This window comes from Oreochromis niloticus, linkage group LG1, assembly GCF_001858045.2.
Source record: "Oreochromis niloticus isolate F11D_XX linkage group LG1, O_niloticus_UMD_NMBU, whole genome shotgun sequence".
Taxonomy (NCBI): domain Eukaryota; kingdom Metazoa; phylum Chordata; class Actinopteri; order Cichliformes; family Cichlidae; genus Oreochromis; species Oreochromis niloticus.
Genome location: NC_031965.2, coordinates 23,254,238 through 23,279,462, shown reverse-complemented (window position 1 = coordinate 23,279,462; position 25,225 = coordinate 23,254,238). Strand labels below are relative to the sequence as shown.

The 25,225-nt window shown below is 37.7% G+C and overlaps 2 protein-coding genes across 2 annotated transcripts; both read left to right on the top strand.

Moving 5' to 3' along the window:
- The first annotated feature begins 468 nt into the window (after positions 1–468).
- dusp22a (dual specificity phosphatase 22a) lies at positions 469–18,334 on the top strand. Its single transcript, XM_003442322.5, has 7 exons — positions 469–1,177; positions 1,934–1,967; positions 3,310–3,392; positions 4,790–4,839; positions 7,725–7,799; positions 8,015–8,186; positions 16,859–18,334. The coding sequence occupies exons 1-7, from the start codon at positions 1,157–1,159 to the stop codon at positions 17,057–17,059; spliced, it is 636 nt and encodes a 211-aa protein (XP_003442370.1). The 5' UTR covers positions 469–1,156; the 3' UTR covers positions 17,060–18,334.
- Positions 18,335–19,729: 1,395 nt separating this feature from the next.
- Positions 19,730–23,582, top strand: irf8 (interferon regulatory factor 8). Its single transcript, XM_005467127.4, has 9 exons — positions 19,730–19,888; positions 20,039–20,248; positions 20,642–20,825; positions 21,017–21,114; positions 21,382–21,439; positions 21,862–21,909; positions 22,044–22,436; positions 22,584–22,699; positions 22,847–23,582. Exons 2-9 carry the CDS (start codon positions 20,078–20,080, stop codon positions 23,039–23,041), a joined length of 1,263 nt encoding a protein of 420 aa, XP_005467184.1. The 5' UTR covers positions 19,730–19,888; positions 20,039–20,077; the 3' UTR covers positions 23,042–23,582.
- The last annotated feature ends 1,643 nt before the right edge of the window (positions 23,583–25,225 follow it).

Sequence of the window (25,225 nt, the reverse complement as noted above, 5' to 3'; positions counted from 1 at the left end):
CAGAAAAAGTTGTGGAGGAATTTGCATGAAAATTTTTACAAGATGCATGTCTTGGTTCGTTGAAATCTGGATCCAGGAATGTTTGGACTCTTGTACATAATGTACTCTTATGAGAGTAATGAATATTACAATGAGAGGGAAATGTGTGTCATATCTTTACAAACATCACATTGACACAAGAAATTGGAAAACATCCTGTGCTTTTATGGGAGCACAGGCAGCCCCAAAGACCAGAATTTAGAGCCAATGTTTTACCATTATTGCCTGAAGAAAAGTGGCCAAACTGCATAATACTGCTCTGAGGCAACAAACCAAAAATGGTATTTTAGTAAATAAATTAAATCAGAATCTGCCATAAAAACGTATTTCAATTTAAACATGCATAAAAATGAAATTAGACTTAGCAGCAGCTAGGACTGTAAGCTGTGTCACATGCAGACTTGGCCCCGGAAAGGATTGCCCCACCCCCAGATCAAAGATCAATACCTCATCTACTCGTTGTTTAGCTAAGCACGGAGGTGTCTTGTGTCACAAAAGAATAATAAAAATAATCACCAAAAATGTTGTTTGCTGCCTGAAGGCATCAGCATACCATAGAGGGCTAACATTAAAGACTAAACAACCATACAGGGTTAACTTTGATCCCCGTTTACGAAAAATGTTCAAATCCAGGTGGGGCTGAGGCGAAATTGCAGCGATATCTATGGGTTTTCTGTGTTCCTCATAAAATTAAGTTTAAATCTTATACTGTATACTAGGTCTGATTGTGAGCTTATCTCTAGCTTCCCCCTGAAGGTGTAAGCTCAGAAAGCACAGTTGTTGTGTCGCCTGCAACATGCTGTGATGTCACACGCCGGATGAACCCGCAGCTGCACCCGCTTCACGTCAAAATAATCCGGAAGACGACACAGCATGACGGAACTGTTGTTGGGGCTGAAACGAGGTCAAAGCTAAAACAAATACAAGTGGTTTTAAAGCAGTTTAATCTAATAATGCTGTTAAATATGAGGCAAAAGTAGCGTCTGAAGCGAAGGTTATTTAACCGCTTAAAGAGTCAGTGCAGTCACACAGGCTAACCTCGCATTTTGGATTCCATATCCTTGCTCTTCAACGCATTAAAGTCTTTTAGCTAACCGCAGACTGTTCCAGGGATACCATGGGCAACGGAATGAATAAGGTAGGTTTGCTGTTGTTGTTTATGTCATGTCATTACGCTGTTTGGGGGTGTTTTTGATGGTTAAAAGTCCAAAGCGTGGCTGGTAAACGCAGGCGCCAATCACTCGTCGCTAATCAATCACGTGACACGCTCTGCCCTGTCAAAAAAACAAAAAACAAATTTGAATCCAAGCCAGGGCTCCTGTGGTAGACTCTAACCTTCAATACTGTTGTTTGCCAACCTTAAGCATCGGTGTCTGCATGTCATGTTTTGTTGCTGTGATATTGCACTCTCATTGTTAATTGACAGTTAAAAGGGTCCTCCTAAAAAGAAAAATCTAACTCATTTTGCTTTTATTAAAAAGTAAGATTGTTTATATTGTTTTGTTCTTAAAAATGAAATTGGTCATCCGCATCTATTTTGAACTGCCACAACAGTGTTCAGGTACTGTAGTGAAATGTTTCATTAGAATCAATCCAGCACTTAATTACCTTCATACAGCTATTGTTTCATAGGTATAGTACCAAAGCTGTACAGTAACACTCAGTGGCTGTTTGCCACCCATCACATCATTCAGATAACCATGCATCATTGCTTCAAACCTTGTATGGCCATAAGGAACGTTTCCTTTGCTCATAGCTCCACTAGGATCTTAAGCCTTAAGCTTTAAATCCAATCTGGCTCGAACTAGAACATTTGTTCTTTTCATGCGAGGTTCTTGAAGCTGAATTGTAATGAACTTCTAAGTGCAACATGTCTGTGACTGCTCCTTCACAGGTTGTTGATGGACTCTACCTTGGGAATATAAGAGGTAAGACAAACATGTATGTAGATTTATTGCTTTAATTACATACAGTATAGAAAGCCCAGTTGGGCCAGGTGTTTGGTGTAGCATTAGAGTACAATATTTTGCTCTGAGCACACTTTAAGTATTATTAATTCTCAAATAATGTTTAATTAGTGGAATTTTAACTCAACATAACGTAATCTTCTATATGAAAAGGTGATACATATTTTTAACATAAGCCCTCCCTTTCAAGCACATATATTTGTAGCTTAAAGAGTAAAATAATGTAATATTGTAAAGTCTCGCCTAGGGCTGTTCGATATAACGATATATATCGGATGACGATAGAAAAACGTCTATCGTTTCATTTTACGCTATCGTTTGTTTCGTGGTGTCGCAAAATAAACTGTTTACGGCAATAATTTTTTCATCATTTTGATGGTCACTGTAGTGGCTATATTAATTTCTTAAAGTTCTCTTTCTCTTATATTTAATATAACCACACTACGGACGGACAAGCGCTTGTTTTTTATGCGTTGTCGTTAGCAACAACGACGGTAAAACCACGGGGTGTCCGCTTGTTTATTTTCCACATAAACCTTTCACAATAAAGCTCAAGATCCTGTTGAGACTTTTCAAAATAAAACGAGTCACGTGAAAGATGCAGAGTATTAACGGATGAGAAGCAAAAAAGAGCCGCCAGGTGCTAAAAAATAAACCTTAGACTCAAACGTTAGAACAGACTTTTCTCCGCAGCATGCTGTGTAATAAATACTCACAAAGAAAACAGCGGCCGTTACAACTTACGTCTAAAAATGTATAGTTCCATGCATCAGTTAAAACACTCGACTCCAGGTACACGACACCCAGCTGGAAACACTTCACCCAAGTCGAGATGCCCGAGATTCACAGAATTTACAGGAAATGTTACATTTTTGTAATTTATATCGTTATATCGACGATAGATGTCTTAATATCGGGATATGAGATTTTGGTCATATCGCACAGCCCTAGTCTCGCCCACAAGAAAATTAAATTGCTAGAATGTGTGGCATAAAAACTAAAATAACAATCCAGAGCCTTGTGTTTCACACTAGTCCGACGCAACCTCTTCAAGTTAATATGGCATTTGGAACATTCTAACTTTAGCTGCCTTGATGACGGTAAGAGTATAATGGCTAAATATAGCTAAAATGACAGGGACAAGTGACCACTAGCCCATCTGTACTAAGTAATATTGCAGGATAACAAACTACTCACACACCTGCTTCTGTAGCTGCTTGTAACTGTTCAAAGTCACGATTATTTGTGTAAGATTCATACCAAAGGACCTGTTGAGATATGTTTCCCTCCCTCCTTGTCACAGATTCCGAAAACAGAGAAAGTTTATCTAAGAATGGCATCACACACATCCTGTCTGTGTACAACAATGCAAAACCGGTGTTTGAGGTTAGTGGGAAATCATGGTTAGTATTTCTGGATGTATTATGATTTAAAAATTGCTACTTTCTGTGGAAAATCTTACCTGGTGTTTTATTTTTTTTTTTTTTTCTTAAGGTCAGCCATGCAATGTTAATAATGTAATTTGTGCTTTCAGCCATCTGGGGGTGGTGATGAGTTATGGTTGGATTGCTTTGAAGTTTTGAGACTGAGATTGACAGTTAAAATTATGAGGTTCATGTGTATTAAAAGACAGAATCTTATGATGTGTAAAACTGTGAACTTTTTTTTTTACTCTGGTAAAGAAAAATGTTAAGTGTGAGAAATATGATTTAGAACACCGATATTAACAACCACAGTATATATCCGTAAGTTTCACATTGTCTCTGGTTTCACACACTGCTTACTGTAAATGCATTGTTTTGAGTGACCAAGACCAGGGGAACACATTAGATATTGATGTACAACCAGACTGACAAAAGGTTACAATGTTTTCCAAAAAAAAATATCAAAATTCAATAAAACCCCATACCTCATATATATTAACTGAAAATTGTACAAATAAAACAGAAGAAATATTAAAAATAAATATATACTGATTTTGAAATTGATTCCAGCAATATCTTCCAGAAAAGGGACACGTTTACTACCGTGCGTGCCACTTCCTATTTTAATACAAACCTGTAAACGTTTAGAAACTAAGGACACCAATTACTATAATTCTGAAAGTGTTTTAACATTTTCTTTTCATGTATAAATTTAGCTTCTATCAGTTTGGAGCCTCCTTTGTTGTATTGTTATGACAGATTTTTTGTAATTTACCACAAAAATATCAAAGTCAGTTGAACACAGAGACGCTTGTCCTACTCAAGGCACGCTTATTTTAAATGCAGAAAGCTTTGTCAGCTTATGTTAATAAACAGTTTATATTGTTCAGCATTACTATGTTGCCTATGACATCAAAGGTCATTGGGGTTTGAAATGTGCTGTGACAATAAACAACACAGTCCCTCTCGTCTCCTCTGCATAGAATAGAGTAGATTACAATAGCTCTTCGTTGTACATGTACAATGACAGCAAACTTGTTGGTGCTCCACACCGACTGTGGTTTTAGCTGGTTTTAAGCTTGTTTTTGCATCAAGTAATTTCTTTTTAATCTATAATAATGTCATTCTTTAAATAATATTATACACCATATGTGATGAAATCTCAAATATTTAAAATTGTAATCTGGGAAACTATTCTTAGTCTTACACAGAGCGCTAAACTTCTCTTGAAGACACTGTCTTTTTGAGATGCTAACACATCATGTCACTAATTCACTTGAGTGTCTTTTTATTAGTATTACACAACTTGTCCAATTTTTAGTTAGCTGTCTCCTAACATTTTTCACTAATGTTTTGCAGGACATGACATACCTTTGCATTCATGCAGCTGATGCTTCCAGCCAGAACCTGTGAGTAAACGCGTACATTAAGGTTTAAAAACATTGGTGGATTCTTTTTCACCCTCTAGTATGTCTTGGTTCCTTTGCGATTTTCAAAATATATGCAGTAGACTATTTATAGGAGAGGAGAAGAGCAGTAACTCAAACATAGTAGTCATACATAGGAGTTACAGCCATCTAATGATAGATTAAAGTTATTTAATATTCACTTCATTTCATCCTGTTCCTAAAGAATGAGCAAAAGAGGGCTTTTATTTTTCATGTGCTTGTGAGAGAAAGGTTAAGTGAAAAAAATAACAGATGAGTAAGTATGTTTAATGTGTCACTGTTCATCCAGAGTCTGACTTGTTGCTGCTTTGGGAGCAGCCGCTAACACGACACATTAGTCATAGCAGTCTTTGACCTCACACATCCCTTGTTGCTTTAAGTTTGAAGCATGAACTGAGGGGACAGTAAAGAGCCATTATTCAGTTGGAGTTTAAGCATTAAACTTTAGTGTCATATGACCCTGGTTGATGGCTTACTTTAAGATCTTTATTGGCGTTGGAGAGGATTTACGTTGTTATGTCTGCGCTAGTAGGGTACTAGTGCAGACAGACTAGTGCTGACGTGGTTAGTCAGGGTTCCTGCATAGGTACAAGTGGGATATTATTAGGAATTTGATAAATCTCCAGTACATTATGTCAAAGACTTTACCTTGTTGGGTCAAAAATTCTCAGCGTTACTTTGAGCTCCACAGTTACTCAACCTCTCCTTGATTTGAAGGGGAACTTTATTTGCTTTAGTTTGTAAAAAAGTAGAACTGAGTCAAATGTAACTTGGTGAGAACTGAGGTTTAGTGGCTGGTTGGAAGTTGATGATTGTTGGGCTGGAGATGTCTGACCTCCACTGTCGCAATCAAGCGTCCTTCCCTCAGGCAGCAGAGGAAGGAAACCTAAGTGTGACATCTGGCTGTTTGCATCGACCACCCAGGGCTTTAATAAACCCCCTCTGTCACAATCGCCGGTCTGAGTGATGGGAGGGTGAGGCCAACTGCCGCCCCACCATGCATGCCATGATCTAGGGGCCCCTGTCATTACAAGTGATGGCCTCTGTTACATGTTGATGGTACACAGCAGAAACTCTCTCACATGGATTTTGTAAAAGTTTAAAGCTTTCTGAAAAACCTTAACCTCTATGATTGCTTCAGTTTAGCAGAAAAGGGTTAAAGTTGATGTGTTTAGATACTTCCTCACTAGGAATCATCACATACTATACAAAAGAAAACTAAAGTGACAGCAAATCTTAGACCTGTGTCCTAAATCACATAAATAATACTAATACAGCAAAACTGTGGTCAGACTGCAGAAACAGCCCTTTTTTATTGTTATTCATGCAGCAGACAACAAGTAGCATAACAAAATAAATGCATCTAGCAACTAGCAAGCAGATTAAACCTATTTAAGCTTCTGTGCATTTTGTGATGTCAGTGTTTTGTGAAATTCACACTGAAGACAGTGAACGCTATGAGGAATTCACACCCAAGACAGCAAGTGCTTAATTGAAATGGCATTAAATGTTATTTATATAGCTGCTAACAATGTATGTAGATATTTGTAGAGAGCCAGGGGTTCCCCTTTTTTTTGAACCTTCTCTGAGAAAGTCTGTTAGTGTGCATAGAGCATGAAGGTGTAAACTTTTGCATTTGCATCAACGTGATGTGCTTTGGTCATAACTGAGGAAGCTCTTTTTTTAAAAATGATTTTTTGTTGTTGTTGTTTTAGGCATATTGATATAATTATATTTTTAAAAATCACCATAGAAATGCAGAAGCTCATTTTGCATATTAAACATACAGTAATCTAACAGCTTTTTGTTGCTAGAGGACTATTTTTGTTCCAGTGTTCTCCTCACAGTCATTTTCTTTTCAGTTCTACTTAACCGTAAATGTTTTTCACAACTTAGTTTTCTGCATATTAAACAAGACTGCCGGAAACTTCTGTGCTAGGATGACAGAACAAAGTGCTGAGGAGACATCTTTTAAAGAAGAGTTTGGATCTCAGGAAGGAGGAAAAAAGTAAAGTGACAGTCTATTTTAGCCCCAGTCTGTTATCCTGTCTGCTATTGAGTAACCAGCATCTGCTCCTCAAGAGACAGCGCTATCAGCCATGCAATTCTTGATTATGCAAAACACCAGCAGTGTTTCCTGACAGTGTATAAGGAGGATATTTAAGGAGCAGTAGCATTGCATTATGCTGCTTTATATTGGAAGATGTTTTGTGTGGATTGTTGTGATCTTACAATTAGCGGTGATTTATTTTTAAATTTACCCATTAAATGGCATTTGCTGTATTTTTGGTGTAAACCTAAAACAATGCCTCTGTTCGCACTGAGTAAACCAGTGCTGGAAAAAGACCAAATTTTGCAGTTAAGACAAAATGACGGCATTTACTTCCCTTGTCTGTCCCTACTGTCTGTGCTCTGGTCGACCACAGACTCTCTGTTTGAGCATATCCAACCTCTTTCTCACATGACAGCTTGGAGTAGCTGAAGGGAAAAAAAAAACACACCACAGCATGTTCTCCTGTTTCTGAGATATAACATAAATCTGTTGAAACTACCTCACACATTTCTGAACTTATCTCTAAATCTGAGAGTATTCTGTAGTTTCTACAGCTAATCTTAGTGTATTATTATGGTTTTAACAACCTGTATGGAACCACAACGTTTGGGCCTTCAACACAGTTTCAGTTCAAGGTGGCCTTTTTCATATCCTATAATGTGTATTCCATTTTTAGCTTTACACTCCTTAAATGTTACTATGACCTTAGTAAAAGTGAACTGTTGTTTTCTGTTTGATGAGCAATACTATATTGACTCAGAAAACTTTACTGTGCCTTTTTATGTCTTTCCAGACTGCAGCATTTTAAAGAGTCCATTAGCTTCATCCACGAATGTCGCTTGAATGGTGGATCTTGTCTAGTTCACTGGTAGGTATTTACATCCAGCCAGCTTCCTACTCAAAACCAGAACAGATCAGCCGTCTTTTTTAGGTACTTTCACAGTCAACATGACATTTGTCCTGATGGTTTGTGGCCTGTCCCATTTTTTTTTTTACCAGTTAACCGTAGGAAGTAAGGTATTAAACATCCAGCTGCTTAATGAAAAGAGCCAAATAAGCCAAATGTCCTTTGTGTTCTTGCAGCCTTGCAGGTGTATCACGGAGCACTACCATGGTGGTGGCCTACCTGATGACTGTCACCCACTATAGCTGGGAGGAATGTCTGTCTGCCGTCAAAGCTGTTCGTTCCTTTGTTGGGCCAAACTATGGCTTCCAGCAGCAGCTGCAGGAGTACCAGACTACACAAGTCTCAGAGGTAAACATGCAAAGAAACAGAGAAGACATGAATGCACACACACTGTACACTACCTACAGAATGCATCCAATTCCCTTTTACTACTTCAGTGTTTCAGCTTAAAGTCAAAGTCAAATAAAGTGCTTAGAAACTATCTTTTTCTAGCAGTAGCTTTGTGGTGTATTGGCATACAGGCCCACACGCGTACATGCACACAGGATATGACACATACACCATTACACAGCACAGGCAGTCTGTGGTCAGTCTAGCAACTGTTAATCTGTTCAACTGATGCATACCTATTTATATTCTTTTTTTTTTAAATTGCTTGTAATTCTTGTTGAGGACAAGAAGTATTCGTTTGAAATGACAGATCTGAGATTTACAACTGGAAAACTAAACCAGCACACACGATCATCTTCTGTTATATGCAATGGTTTACAAACCCTCAAATATTTTGATATCACAATGGCATAATGGTCTTTTGTACACACAAGCCAATTACTCATTTTGTCAATGAGTAATCCAGTCTTTAAAATAGTACCTAAGTTCTTAATATTGCATTCAATCACCTACACATCTTAGTACTAACTCTTATGTTCAGAACTCACAGCAAGGGTTTCTAATGCTCCTCTGCTGCACATCAAGGAGGATCATCTCTGCATTTCTCACCTTTCTAAAAAGTTGCTTGTGTTTTGTTTTGTTTTTGCCACCAGCAGCTTCACGGGTTTGCATAGCTGTTTTAACTTTTAGGGTACCTAATCTGTGATCACACATTTAAAAAAGACAAAACAAAAAAACCATTCCTGTAATGTTTTTAGTTTTGATTCATCCACTTTCAGAATATTACCTTGCTTTTTTCTTATATATAAATACATATATACATAAGGTTATCGTCAGAAGTTTACATCCACTTATCCTGGGCATAAATATCATGGTAATTTTGGGTTTTCGTTGGGTGCAATCATTATGCAGCATACATCTTCAGTAATTTTTAAAAAAACAAGAAGTTGGTGCACAAGTCTGAAGTTATTTTAGATTTTGTCTAATTCATACAGGATCAAAAGTAAAAATACATGCTCAAATATATACATAAACCCACACTAATATTTAGTTAAATGTTTTTTAGCAAGTTGCAGATCGATCATGAGTGGCATCCATGTCTTTCTGTGGCCAGCTTATTCTTCCAGATGGGTAGCCAATGACCAATAAAGCATGTGTATTATAATATCTTAGATCTTATTCCATCTATTGAGCTGGCTTCTGATCATCTTTTTTACCTCATGGAGGTATTTCTAATGTGTAGATTGCTGAGTTTTAGACTTTCTTCTCATCAATCCAAGCCATACTCAGGTTGGACTACTGTTCTTAGAGTCTTGATGTATTACTCTTTCAACCAGTAGATGGTGCTTTGATTACCTGGTCTTAGCCAGTCTGAACACCTGGATGAACACCTGCTGTTAGCATCTCACTTATTTGTTTTTTGCCAGGCTTTTGTGAAGTGCAGTTAGCTTCTTTACCCAGTATGTTTGGATGTCAGGTCCTGGTGCTATTCAGGTCTTCCTTCTGCAGACTTGTTATTGACTGTTTTTTGTTCTGAAAGGTTGGTTTGGTCTGCTCTTAGGCTGGTGTTGTGTGACACCTTTCTCTCCAAGATGTTCTTTCACTATTGCTCCTTTTCAGCTCTGCATGGATTTGCCCTCATACTATTGTACTTGCAGCTGAGAGTGTACCATGGATAGGTCTTGGGAGAAAAGGCCATTTATTCCCATGGCCTCTGTCCAGAGCTGTGAGCCTTTGTTTGGTAGATTCTATGGACAATCTTTTGCACTTCCTATTGATCTAGGACCTACCTCCCATGACACACTTCTACACCTCTGGTAACCAACTAAAGGACTTACCACAATGAATTTTAAATGAAACAACTCAGATGCAGTTGAAGTGCAGACTTTCAGCTTTGATTTGGTGGTTTGAACAAAAAAAATATGAGGAACTAAAGCATTTTATCACAATCCCTTCATTTCAAGGGCTCAAAAGTAATTGGAGAAACTGAATAACTAAAAACAAAATGTTCATTTCAAATACTTGGTTGAAAACCCTTTGCTGGCAATGATAGCCTGAAGTCTTGAACTCATGGACATCACCAGATGCTGGGTTTCTTCCTTTTGAAAGCTCTGCCAGGCCTTTACTGCAGCTTCTTTCAGTTGCTGTTTGTTTGTGGGCCTTTCTGTCTGAAGTTTAGTCTACAACAAATGAAATGCATGTTTATTGTGTTTAAGATCAGGTGACTGACTTGGCCATTCAAAAATATTCCACTTCTTTGCTTTAATAAACTCCGGGGTTGCTTTGGTTGTATGTTTTGCGGCATTTCATAATACAGTGACAATTAATTTGGCTTCATTTAGCTTGATTTGAGCAGACAGTACATCTCTGAACATCCTAAAATGAATTCAGCTGCTTCTGTACTGTGTCACATCGACACCTTAATTCCCACTCACATCCTGGGCCATTTGACCTCAGGAAATCACGATAAGGTGGGGCTAGGTTTCACAATGAGCTCACCCGAAACCTTGGCTGATTGTGACCTACACCCGTTTTCACACCTTGGCTCATGTGATTAGGTAGAGGATGATTAGGGGGTCCATTGTCCCTCTTGGGGGGACACTTCCACAAAGCTTAAATCTGGAACTCTCCACATTTTGACCCTAGAACTGAAGAAGCTTCTCACATAAGAGGTGAAATATCTTCAAGCAACAAGTCTAGATGCTTTTCTTTCCAAGCTCCTTAGACTACGATGACCTGGATGACTGTGAACCTTCACAGACATCATCAATAAACACTAGTGTCCCAGTGCCACTGGCAGCTATGCATACCCAAGCCATCATACTGCTACCGCCATGTTTTAGAGATGATGTGGTATGCTTTGGATCATGAGCTGTTCTTATAATCTTCTCTATACTTTTTTTTCTTGCCATCATTCCAGTAGAGGTTGATCTTGGTTTCATGTGTCCAAAGAATGTTTTTTCAGAACTGTGCTCGCTTTTTTAGATGTTTATTTTTTTTTCAATCTAGCCACTCATAAGCCTTTATGAGGCTTATGAGTGGCTTGCAGCACCTTCCTGTGAACCCTCTGTATTTACTTTTATGCAGTCTTTTTTTATTTTTTTATTTTTTTTATGGCAGACTTGAATGTCGCCTACCTCCTGGAGGGTGTTGTTCACTTGGTTTGCTCTTCACCATAAAAATGATTCTGCGATCATCCACTACTGTTGTCTTCTGTGGATGTCTGAGTTCACTAGTGCTTTCTTTCTTTTTCAGGATTTACCAAACTGTAAATTTGGCCGCTCCTAATATTGTAGCAATTTCTCAGATGGGTTTTTTCTGTTTTCACAGCTTAAGGACGACTTGTTATGCCAGCCTTTGAGTCAACTGTCCAATTACAGTGGGAACTAAGAAACTGCAGCAAAGTTTAGAAGAAGATAATATTTAAAAAAAAAAAAAAATATGAATCAGATAAAGTCCACATAGTCCAGAAATAAAAACATGGCAATGCAAATTACCATAATAGGTCCCCTTTAAATGTGAATTTTAACTTCCTACTTTATTGTCTGTCCTAGAAAATATTTCCAGGTAACTATGGTCGTGTAGTCAAAGCAAATCTCAAATATATATCCATGGTTTCCTTTAGCTTCAGCCCTGTGGTGCAGGCTTGTTGGCAACATTGGTCCTTCTCCTGACTTGAATTTTAACAGAAAATCAAATCTTTTTGTAAACCTGACTTATCTTGATGCCTAAGCCTAACCGAAAAGCAAGACAAAGCCCAAGTAAACAAAAGTGAAAATGAAATTAAACAGTTCGTCAAACAGGACACAAACTGTGGTCTAGGTTCACAGTTTTGTGATTTAAACCACTGCCACCCTACCTGCCAGTATAATCTTTAAAACAAGCATTCTAAGTATCAGTTCCATGTTTACATTATAACTATCCAAAACATGTTTCAAACAACAGTTATTAACCAGATAAGTTTAGATTACTTCAGTTGTACCCAAACTTTCTACCATTAGTTTAATAGTAAAAGCTAATTTGTTTAATTAACCATACATTTCTCATTTATTGTTAATGTTACTGTAAAGCGTTTTAATTATAATTTATTTATTATATATATTAATAATATAATATTTCAAATACTGGCAGCAGAGGTAAAATGTGGTTGTAGACAGGCTTAAACATTTTGCATAATTTTACCTAATTTATTTAGCGATAGCTCTAACTGTGTTATTCTATTCCATTGGCACTGGAGTAGTCGTTGCACACAGAAGGGGAACTGTAGGGGGTTTGCTGGGATTGCATTAGCTCGGTACTGCTCATCACGTGTTTAAGCATTACTGTCAGCATCTTGCAAAATAACATGACTGGAAAAAAAATGGTAGACTTTGCATTGACTTCGAGGATTTAAAGGGAAATGGGTTTTGTGTATTTGTGATTTTCCCACATGTGTCTCAGATAGAAAGTGAAGAATCTGAATTCAGCAATGTCTTCAATACAGCTCTAGCAACATTGTGTATCAGTGGTCATGGTTACAGTGCATGTGAGATACAGTGTAATATACATAGTGACTAAAGCTTTGTAGTCTGTAGACATTCTGTAAAAGTTCACAAAGGTTAGAAAAACAAGTTCCTGAAGCTGAATGAAGCAAAAAAGCTCCAGGCTTTTTAAATTTCAATTTCTCTAAAAAGCCTTAAACGTATCTATAAATTTGCTACAGATCATAATATTGTAAGCTAGCCAAATGCTCACTTGTAACTGGATCACTGAGTTGTCATTTACAAAAAGAACAATCTGACAATTGGAAAGCGTGTTTGTGTGGGTGTGCAGGTGCACCGGTAGGTTGTGGCAGTGATGACCGCAGATCTATCTGCTTATGAGTAGCATGATGAATTTAAAAAGGTGCAGGTCTTTCATGTTGCCTTCATTGTGAAGTTGGGCAATAAACTGGAGCCTTGTCAGAATTTACTAATCTTATGACTTGAACAAATTTCTCACTGGGTGAGCTTCTACCGATTTTATGAGTTTCTACTTTCAGTTTGTGTACCAATTGAAATGCTTCTGACATGATTCATATTCTTTATCAAGATGGTATAATGACAGATAGGAGCAGGTGTTGTATAGGATTCGGATATGACTGAGTTTATCGATGGCTTATCTTAAATCTTTGCTTTGATTTGTTATTAATTTTTACAGTTCTGTTAATATTATGAGTCAGTCGTGCTCTGTTTGGTTTTTAGGGTGAGTGTGACAGTACTAATTTTAGGAAGATAGAGACTTTCACTTCATTAAAGAGTAAGGTATTGCACAAAATAATTGAATAATTCCTGGACATCATTACAGCACCTCCCTTTTTGACCTTTTATTAAACAAACATTTAAATGTTTACTGCAAAGTAATGCTGCTGCATATAATACACTTACTGATAACTACCCCTTCTACCGACTTCTAGTGTTTATGTTAGCTCTGAGAAGTCAAAAAACTGTACTACAGTTCGGCCCGGGCAATGTGAGGAAAATCTAATAATGCGATTTTTAAAAAAAAAATTTTTTAAGCTATATCGCGATACACAATATGTATGTCACGATATGTTTAAATAACCTCCAAAAACAAATGTTATTTTCAAGCATGTAGTGCCTGAAATTGCACTGGTATACTCATTCAAATCAACCATTCAATATTTTTTTTTCCAACTTTGAATATAAAAAATATATATGATATATATGACACAATATAAAAAACATCTGAATGAATTGAAATGTTTTATTTTAACCATCAGTTGCACACAGAGGTTTTTCAGGTATGATAGTACTGTCACAGTAAGACTCTTTCTGTGGTCAACCCTAGACCAAGAACATTCACAGGTATCGCAGCTGGTTTATTTAACATTTTCTTTGGTGTGTAGGGAGACATTGACATGCAGAGTTTAAAACATTGTTCGTTTTGCAATGAATGACTTTTCAGCTGGTGGGAAAAATTTGCGGTACTGCTACCTTTTGCGGCAATAGTTTTACAGCACGTTTTGCAAATTACCGTATTTTGTTTGACGTCCTCCTTGTGAAATACAAATGGCAGTGAGTCTCATCCCCTCGCTCCTCTGAAATTCCCACTGTCGACATATTTTTCGCTACCTGGTAGTATATAAACACACATGCTCACCGCATGTGTACCAGGTAGAAAATTGTTCGGTTGGGAGGGGCTGATATTGCATTTGCAGCATGTGGGCAGAAAAATAAACCTCACAGTGAATTACATGCAGACAGTTCAATATTGCCATGGAAATTTATACTCGATGGTTACGATAAAGCCACTTTAACCATCATACATGGAAAACTTGCGATATATCGAATATAGTCTATATATCGCCCACCCCTAATTACAATACAGTTCACTTCGGTGTTATTGGATCAGGAAACGACAAACTTTTTTTTAACAATGTGGAGCAGCAAATATTCATTCAACTCTCTCTTGCGCTCTCACTTACATACACACAAGCACACACACTTCCCTTTTAAACACATAAGACAGTTTAAATTAAATTAAAATATACTTTAAATATAAATAATATAAATATTTCATAGAAGGTTCAAAATACACTCGAATCTCTGGTGACAACAGACATATATGTATGTATGTGTATATATATATATATATATATATATATATATATATATATATATAAGCTGCACAAATTACATATAGGTTTAGGAAAAGAGGAACAAGAGAGTTGCAATTTCCATGGGGGAAAAAAAAGAAACAAGTGTGTCACCATTTTAATTACACTGCTTTCTGTAAATTTAGCTTTTCGGTATGAATACTCAAACTATGCTTTTGACATGTTCTCTAATGAAACTTGGGTGGATATGTATTTATAGCTTATAATCCACCGGTTTCTCAATGTTAAGCAGACTAATGTACTGTTTGAAGACACTGTAGATGTGGTATGAGGCAACTATGTTTCAAGGAGATCTGTGAATTTTGGAGAGGACAATTTATGTTGTATATTTGTTATTGTAACTTACAGTATGAATACAGTTATACTAAAAAGTCACTATACTAGCAAATCTAAAAAAAAATGTAATATTGTAAAAGTTTTTTTTTTTTTTTCAAATAACTTAATTTTAAAATGTAAAGTTTACTATATTCTGCATTCATCACATGGTGAAACATTCCATTATTTTTTTGTTTTAATTGTGTTGATATGTATTTTAGCTCATGAAAATCAGGAATCTAGTATCTCAGATTACTATTCAGTCAGTGTAAATATTGTGCGTGTCTCAGTCTAGTTCAGTACATGCAACCGCAATCATGGGAAAGACTGCTGAGTTGACAGTTGTCCAGATGATCATCAACGCCCTCCCCAAGGAGGGCAAACCACAGGAAATTATTGGTAAAAAAGCTTGCTGTTCCCAGAGTGTTATATGAAAGCATATTAATGGTAAGCTGTCTTGGGGGGAAATGTGGTAGAAAAAGTAACTGGGATGACCACAGCCTTGACACAAAAGTTGAGCCAAGAAATTGGGTGAATTTCACAAGAAGTGGACAGAGGCTGGTGTTAGTGCATCAGGAGCCAACAAAGCACAGTCTTTGGCAAAGGAGCTACAACTGTCACATTCATAATATCAGTCATATCCTGAACCAGAGGCAGTATCAAAGGAGACTTATGTGGCTAAGGAGAAAAAGAACTGGACTGTTGCTCAATGGGACAAAATCCTCTTTTCAGGTGAAAGTAGAAGTTTATTTGGAAACTAAAGTTCTAGAATCTGAAGAAAAACCGTAGAGGCACGTTGAAAGTCCAGCGGGAAGTTTCCACAGTCTGATGACTTGGGGTGCCATTTTATCTTTTGGTGCTTTTTGTGGTTAGTCCAGTCAAAGTCAGTGCAGCTGTCTACCAGATTTTTAGAGTACTCCATGCATACATCTGCTGACAAGCTTTATGGGGATGCTGATTTCCTTTTCCAGCAGAACTCATCACCTGCCCACAGTGTCTGATGCCAAATGCCAGAAAGTTGATTCTGTTCATCTAGACGTTGAGTTTTTAGTGGGAGAAACATTTTGTCACTCATCTGAATGACGAATGCTCCGGATGAACATGGATGATTGAGCATGCATCAAGGCTTTACTACCAAATGGTTTGGTAACGATGGCATTACCAAGCTTTACTGGCCAGCCAACTCTGTTGCGCCTGACCTTAACCCTACAGATAATCTATGAGGAAGACAAGAAACAGCTGATCCAAAAATACAGACAGGCTAAAGTTGTGCTTGTGGCACTGCCAAAGTGTTCAGTAACACCTCAGCAGTGCCACAAGCTAATTGCTTCGATGCTACACTCCACGGATGCAGTATTTAGTGGTAAAGGAGCTCGAGGTATTGTGTATTAATGAACGTACTTGTCAGAAGTTGGATATTTCTTTTGGTAAATTCTTTTTCAATTTGAAAAATTGTATTAAATTGAGATTTCTGATTTTCAAAAGCTATGAATTAGTCATTAAAAAAATAAAACAAATAAGGCTTAAAATATTTGCATGTTGCATGTATATAAAATATATGACAGTGAGTTATGTAAAACTGTATTATGTAGTTTGACCTTAACCATAAAATTTTTTTATTTTAATTAATTGTTTTCCTTTCCCCTCTCATCTTCAGTACAGAGTTTGGTTACGGTCAAGTTTCCGTCCCAGTCCATTCAATGACCAGGAGCAGGTGGGTGCCCTGCTGAGCCAGTACACAGAGCAACAGCAGAGCCAGAAGAGGGGAGGTGATCACAGCTGGATAACTGTCAGTGGCTACCCATCCATGCCATCCAATGCTGATGCTGATGCTGCTGATGATGAAGGAAGCAGCTGAAACACAAGTCTGGTCATGTCAAACTTCTGTCAATTGCTGCCTGGAAATAGGCAGTACCTACTATTCTGTACTCATTTCCAAATCAACCCTCAGTCATAGCTTTTACAGTACAACTCTAAAAGCATAAAATAATATAAATCCCCTCTTACATATCGAGCACTTTTTACTTTATTCGCGTCTGTTTTTTAAGAAGAGATGGAGGTTGATTTAGAATTGTGCTACAGACCTATAACCACTACCAGTACCCGCCACAGTCCCTTACAACCAAAACAGGGGTATTGGTGCTCACAGACGCCTTACTCTAAACACCTCAGCACCTTAGCCATGATGAGTGATGACCTTTGTTTCCACATGGACTCCTGCAATGTTCAGCTCAGCAGCCTTAATGCCATAATCAGTTAACGGCATCTTAAATGAACATTTTGCCTATAGTTATATAAATATCTAATCTGTTAAATCTTAGTTAAATCTAAAACCAAACTGATGGTTGATTTGATATGTACGAGTTTGCAAATCAGCACTGCTTTTTGTGTTTGTAGGTTTGACAGCATGAAATTTGTTGTTACATTCATCCTACATATAAATAGCTGCAACATACATCATAAGCATTGTACTAGCCACCTACAGAGACCATAAAACAATGAGTTTATCACTGCCTATGTAATTTATATTCATGTTGACATAGTTGGATACTGCTCTTTCAGTATAGTTAGCACTTTCACTTTCATTTGGTTCATCGTAGAGAAAATTCCAAGCTGTGTACACACCACTTGTACCAATATTTGTTACAAAATCTAGTATCAGCAATCCACACCAAAACAACAAAACTTTATATATTTTATTCTACTTTATATAAACTAGTAGAATAGTGTGAGGCTAAAAAGAAAACTGTTATCAGTTCCCAGCAATTATTTCTTCATTGCATTCATTGCAGGGCTGAGAGGACTGGTACTAAGTTATCCCTCACCAGGCACACAGGATTAAAGAAGAGCCAAACCTTTTTAAGTAGGTTGACACACGGAGACCGCACTGTGGACGTTACAAATAAACCACTATGAGTGACACCTAAAAATACATTGAAAACAAGGCAAAATGTTCCTTTAAGTTTATTAACAGCAGGTTAAATTTGGGAATTTGAATTTAAAGTAAAACTACATATTCAGGACGCCTGTAGTCCAAATGTTAAAGTCTTCCTGATTTTACCGAAGCTCTGATGTTATCTTTTTACTGTGTCAAAACAGATTTTTAAAGAATTTCTGTTTATAGTTTTGTGGATAATGTTTGTTGTCCTAATTGTGTATTTATGGTGTTTTGTTTTGTTGTGTTTTATAATGAGAAATGCAGTGACGGAGAAAAAAATGGAATTGCTAATAAATCCAACCTATGAAGACAACGGTGTCTTTGTCTTTATAGTGAAGCAGATTTAGCTCAAGATGTATATTTGAGGATAAAACGTTAGAATGGTTAAAATAATGAATCTCATTTTTTTTCCTTAAGGAAAAAAATGAGATTTGTTTCATTATTGTTTTACATAATGAAACAAATATCAGTCTAAAAGTCTAAAATAAGGATTACGTTATGAAGCCAGGATTACGTTATGAAGCCAGCCTTCCAAGAAGTGAAGTGCAAGTCTTTCCATGGAATTCGTTCCTGCTGGGCTGGTGGGGTTGCTTCCAGTTTCCTCCTCTGAACAGCAGTACCTCATTGAAAGTGTGTGTTTACTTAACATTCCTTTACACACCAAGTGTGTGTGTGTGGGGGGGATTTTTGTACATAGGCATGTCCAGACAGGTTAATTGTTGGCAGGATTTCCAGAGAACTACCTTACAGTTAAGCAAAATATTAAAATGCTAACTGGAAGCCTGCTGTTATGACATGTGTAATGAATTGAACTGAATCCCAACTAAATCTCCCAAGTCTTGTTTTTTTAACAGATGATGAAATTATTTAAATGACTCTACATGTGCATAAAGAATCGAGTATTTAATTAGCTCGCTACTTTGTTTTTGTATTCTTTTTGTGGTGTACAGAAGTTCATATAAGCCTATGTTCATATAAAAGTAAGAATCAGATTGATGTTTCTGTTTGAAATCTTAGTTCATTTATGACAGTAAGTGTCAGTTTCTGTAATAAACAGGCACATTAGTCCCTAAATGATGTCACAGGGAATTCATGATGGACAGAGAATAACAGTAAATGTTTTTACTGGGAAGAATAATAGTTAATGTTTTGTTTTAATAATACGCTGCGGTTCCCCGTTTTGAGCCTAATATTTCACATATCATCACGATCGTTTTAAATAACGGTAAGAGTGGAACATCTCCCAGGTGTCTCTGACACATGGAATCAGTCCACCTCACCATCGGACTGACAGCTGACCACTTTTACCTGCACAACTTTCTGAACGTTCTCATCGGAGGATGAGTGGGCGCAGAAGGGATATAGTACCTTGGTCTGGAGAGTAGAAATCCCCTCAAAGCACAAGGTAACTTGTGACTTTACGGGTTTATTCATAGCGCCGCGTCCACGCAGCTTTTAGCGTAGGCAGTAACTTTATAACCATCGTCTGTGTCAGGCCATTTCTTGTAAATGCCCACGGTTAGAAGAAAAAGTCTTCCGGTATGGGCAGTCTTACTGAAGCGTCAGTACTCGTCATTGGTCAGAGTGTGGCAGCGTTGTCAAATCCTACCGCAGATATATTCATTCATGACACGGGGCACAAAAAAGTTTAAAGGCATGCGTTTCGGAGAACTCACTTGATTAAATCTGACAGTGCGCATTCTATCAAGATCACAACCCCCTGCCAAGAGCTTATCTACCTGTCAATCTGTAAGTGCCTTTGATTTTAATTTATCTTTTTTAAAAAGACGATAGCGCTTTATAAACTTCGGCTCGAAGAGATAAGACATTTTCATAATATCTTAAAGAAAGTTAACTTATACTATTTAACGAACTTTACGCGACATTCTCCACATTTAGCTATAAGCGCGCCATCTAAAAGGAGTTTCCACCATCAAGATGTCAAACACGGGAGGTCGGAGGCTGAAGCAGTGGCTGATGGAGCAGATCCAAAGTGCGCAGTATTCTGGACTCCTGTGGGAGGATGAAAGCCGCACTATGTTCCGAATTCCATGGAAACACGCAGGAAAACAGGATTACAACCAAGAAGTCGACGCATCCATTTTTAAGGTTCGTCTCATTTTGCCCCATTTAGAGATTGTTTTGTTTTTTGTTTTTTTTGCGCAGTCCTGCGCGCTAAAACCAGAACTGTTGTGATTCTTAAAGCTGTCCAGCACTTCTCCTTTGACTATAAGTCTGATTCTTTTATGTGATTTAGACTATTAAAATAATTTTTCACTTTTTTTCTTTTTGTCCTTTTTGTGCATTTTTAACTTAGAGTTATGGTGTTATGAAGTGTCGATACATTTTAATGCATTGTGGTGTAGCTATATAACTGTTAGATTTTCTTTCTTTCATTCTTTTTTCTTTCTTTCTAAAGAAGAGTTTACAAAAATGATGTCTCTTCTCAAATTCTTAAGGTTTTATCCAGTACAATCATATACTTTTTTTTTTATCCTCAAGGCCTGGGCTGTGTTTAAAGGCAAGTATAAGGAGGGGGACAAGGCTGAGCCTGCAACATGGAAGACCAGACTTCGCTGTGCCCTGAATAAAAGCCCTGACTTCGAGGAGGTGACTGAGAGGTCACAGCTTGATATATCTGAGCCTTATAAAGTGTACCGCATTGTTCCAGAAGAAGAGCAAAAACGTGAGTTTGTGTTATCATATCTCACAATACACTCTGTTATCTCTAGCAGTTAGGAAAATCACTTTTTCATTTGTGATTAGAACTGAGAGCAAAATACACATTACAGACTGTAGTTCCTATATCAGTGAATAATTAAAAGACTATATATGCACTTTGAACCGACTCATTGTTTACTATTCTTTCACCCACAGACGGCAAAAGTTCAGTGATGGCTGTGACAGCTACCACCAGCTCTGGTGAGATCACAGATATGGACTGCAACCCCGAGCTAGAAGAGCTCATTAAAGAGGTGAGATGATGTCTAACTTTAAAATCTTTTTTTCATTCCACCCCACCCCCACATATATTTAGATGCACTTAGCCTTTATTGTCACTTAGCTTTCTTGTCACTTTTTTTCCCCCCTTACCACACTGTGTCGTCTCCTGCAGTACTTCACGCGCTTCACGGGGTTCACGCTTGTTGCACTCAGCATGAAAACCGTCCCGCTTCTTCACAGCTGTAAAGTGTACAAAGGTGCTTTTAATAACATCTTATTATATTATTGTCCTTTTGCAGGAGGAAAGCTGTAGCATCCAAGCCAGTCCAGAATATTGGTCCCAGGGCAGTGTCAATGGTAAGATTATACTTTGTACCCAGTTTACAATGCAACACACAGCTAGATTAAATGAAGCTATTCACAGCAATTTGTCACTGAGTCTTTTGTCTCAGCCTTCATATATCACACTGTTGTTGTGACACCACTTTTGAGAGACATAAGCTTGAATGTATTCACAAAATAAACCCAGCGGAAAACTCAATGTCTCTGCATTTGTGGGTGCTAAATGGAGGTTATTTACTTGACTGTTGAATTCTGCAATGGAACAATTGACTAACATCCTGTAAAACTTTGCTGACTCTTGTGATTATTTCTTCGTGAGATTGTAATAGAGAAATGGCATTTCTGATGACGCAGCAAAGTAAAGACATGACACTGTGGTCGTGTCCACTGCCTTGAAAAAAAGGCCTTAACCCACCTCTTCCTCCTCTAATTCACAGCTTTCCCACTGCATCAAGAACCTTTGCCATCGAGCAGTCTCAGTTCAGGTATTTGCTTATTGTTATCCATGAGAGTACCTTATATCATCTACTTGTAGACAAGCTTTCAGCTTCCATGTTTTTGTTACATTTGTACATATTTGTTTTCATTTCTGAATCTGACCAAATGTTTTCTTCTATAGCCCTCTGCCAAATGATGATCAGTTTTTACTATGGAGGAAAGCTAATGCACTCCACACTGGTGACTCATCCTGAAGGATGCCGAATCTCTCCGCAACAACCCCTGGGTCGGGGTGCCCTCTACAGTTCAGACAGCATGCAGAGTGTTTATTTCCCACCCGCTGAACTCATTGAGTTTGAACGGCAGCGCTATGTCACGCGCAAGCTTCTGGGCCACCTGGAGAGAGGTGTATTGGTCCGTGCAAACCAAGACGGCATCTACATCAAAAGGCTGTGCCAGAGCCGTGTCTTCTGGAGCGGATTGGGAGATGTGGGCTCGCAATATGGCTCAATGCCTGGCAAACTTGACAGGGATGCTGTTGTCAAGATCTTTGATACAGGAAGGTTTCTTCAAGGTGAGGCTCTATATTGGTTCCATATTTTGGATTTACAGAAAAATACAGCTTTGTTTTATATTTCTTTCGCTTAAAGGAAGTAAGACTAGATACTGATAATTTGCGAAGATTATCTAAACAGCCGTTTGTTTGTTTTATACGCTCCAGCTCTACAGCTGTACCAGGAGGGTCAGATTCCTGCTCCTGATCCAACAGTGACTCTGTGTTTTGGAGAAGAGTTGCATGATCACAACAGTGCCAAAAACAAACTGATCATCGTCCAGGTAAGACGTGTGAAATGATAACATGTCTCACTCAGACACTCACTTTATTTTTGAGCCTTGAAAGTTTTGAAACAAGAGCTAGTTATGGCTTTATTCTGAGAAAAAACAAAAAACATCATTTTTTGTTTTTTTTTCTCCTCATGGCAGATCACTTCAGTGAACTGCCAGCACGTGCTTGAGACAATGAACATGCGTCGTGCCCAGCCTTACTGCAACAACCCAAACCTAGAGATGTCTGATGATGTGGCCACTGACCAGATGGCTCGCATCTACCAGGATCTGTGCAGCTACAGTGCTCCTCAAAGGCCAACTTACAGGGACAACATGCCAATCACTGCCTAAGATGTGAGCAGTAATACCTGACAAGAGCTCTTCAGCTTGCTCTAAACTGAATATAGAACATAGGAAGGACATTCTTTGCTTTTCTAACATACACTGGCGAGCCAAACGTGAAAGAGCACATTTCTTTTTTGACTATAAGACTTTAAAGGTGAAGCTCCATTTTAGAAAGTCGACAAATTTTTCTATACAAGTAATGTTTACTTTTGTATAAATACAGGGCATAACTCTGCCTAACGTCTGATTCATTTTTGTAAGATGTTTTTATTATCCAACTCAAGAGAACAGGTAGCATATTCATGCATGTTCAAATACTGTATTTCCTACAACTCAAGTCCGAACAAATCTTTCGTTTCTATAAAGATTTCTATTCAAAGTCTTTTTGCAAAATGGCAGCAGTTTGATATATAAAAGCAATTTAGTTTGCAAAACTGAATTTTATTTTTGATATTCTATCTTCTTCTTGCTGTTTTTGCGACTTTTTTTCTTACTTTTTGAGTTTCTTTCTTGTTTGACAACCAGCTGAATAAACAACCAAATTTTATCAAGTGTTGAGTTGATAAAAGTTGCATAAAGTTTTAGATGCAAAGTGGCATTTAATGAAAGATAGGTTTTACTATCAGACTTTTTAAATGATAAACCTTTAGTTCAACCTTTTGTAGATTGTGTTTCAAATAAAACTTTTTTTTACTGAACTACATCTGTATTCATTTGTGTACAATCATACTTATGTGTTGTTTAACAAGGACTATTCTGTTTTGACAAAAATAACCTGTAGAGAAAGTACTATTGTTCAGATCAAGGAAATTACATGAAATAATGATATATGTGTTAAAATTATGCCAGCATATTCCCAAAGCATACTGTAATGAAACCAGGGGTTCCATTTTATTATCCTATGCTTGGTAGTCCAGGAATGGTTGGTATTGCAAGCTAAAGTACACACAATCTAAGCACTTATTGAATTTCCTTAATTTTTTGGAGCACTATTTCAGTGACAGTTTGTCAAAAGGGAGAAAATAGAAAGAGAGGTAATCTTACCAGTGTGGAGAACGAAAACTTAGTCCGAACTACTCACAGTTTATAACTAGTATGAACTCAAGCCCTACTCACACAGGCCTAGAGACTGGTCTGGAACACTGTAACAGTGGTTTCCCTGAAAATGAGTTTCCCTGACCAGTTGATTAGCTGGAGGTTCCTGGCTGTCACCAGTTGAAGTCAGATCCAAAGAGGGTGCTGTGCCAAAAAGCCACCTTGTGATTCACTCAAAGTTTGCATGGAAACACTAACTTGTCTGCAAATACTTGCTATTCACTCTTCAAGCTATAGTTACATTTGAAAAGGTGCAGCTTTTGAAATGCTTTGGTTGCAGTAGTGAGACATAGCTTTTACTTTGAAAGCAAAAGGTCTATGAGTAACTGCAGCAACCTGCTATGAATCAAAGAAATCACAAGGAGGTTTTCGGTGCAGCACCATTTATGTCTTTGCGACCAATTTCATGCAAACAGCTTCTACCAGCCTCCAGCAGCCACTTATCAGTTGGTTACAGCCACACTTTTCCCCAGGAACTGGTGGTTACTAGATGGTTGCCGACAGGTTGCCTGTGTGACGGCTTTAAATCAGTTTGCTGTAAACTTTGTTAAGTGGTTTACCAAAAACCTTGTGCTCACTTAAAACAAATATTCCCACACTAAGGTTAATTATGGAACTCTACAGGGTTCTTTGCTAGGACCAGTTCTGATTATATTATACATGGTTCCCTTAGGCAGTATCATTAGCAGGGATAGCATACATTTCCACCTCTATTCAACCCAGCTTTATCTATCCTTAAAGCCAGATGACACATACCAATTAGTCAAACTGCTTGAATGTCTTAAAGACCTGGATGGCCTCTAATTTTTGGCTTCTAAATTAAGATAAAACTGAGGTTATTGTGCTCGGCCTTAAAAATCGTAGAAATATGGTTTCTAACCAGATGCTTACTCTAAATCACATTACTTTGGCCTCCAGCAACACTGTGAGGAATCTTGGAGTAATTTTTGACCAGGATATTTCCTTCAGTCTGCATATTGAACAAATATGTAGGATTGCTTTCTTCCATTTGCGTAATATTTCTAAAACTAGAAACATCCTGTGTTAGAGTGATACTGAAAAACTAGTTCATGCATTTATTACTTCAAGGCTAGA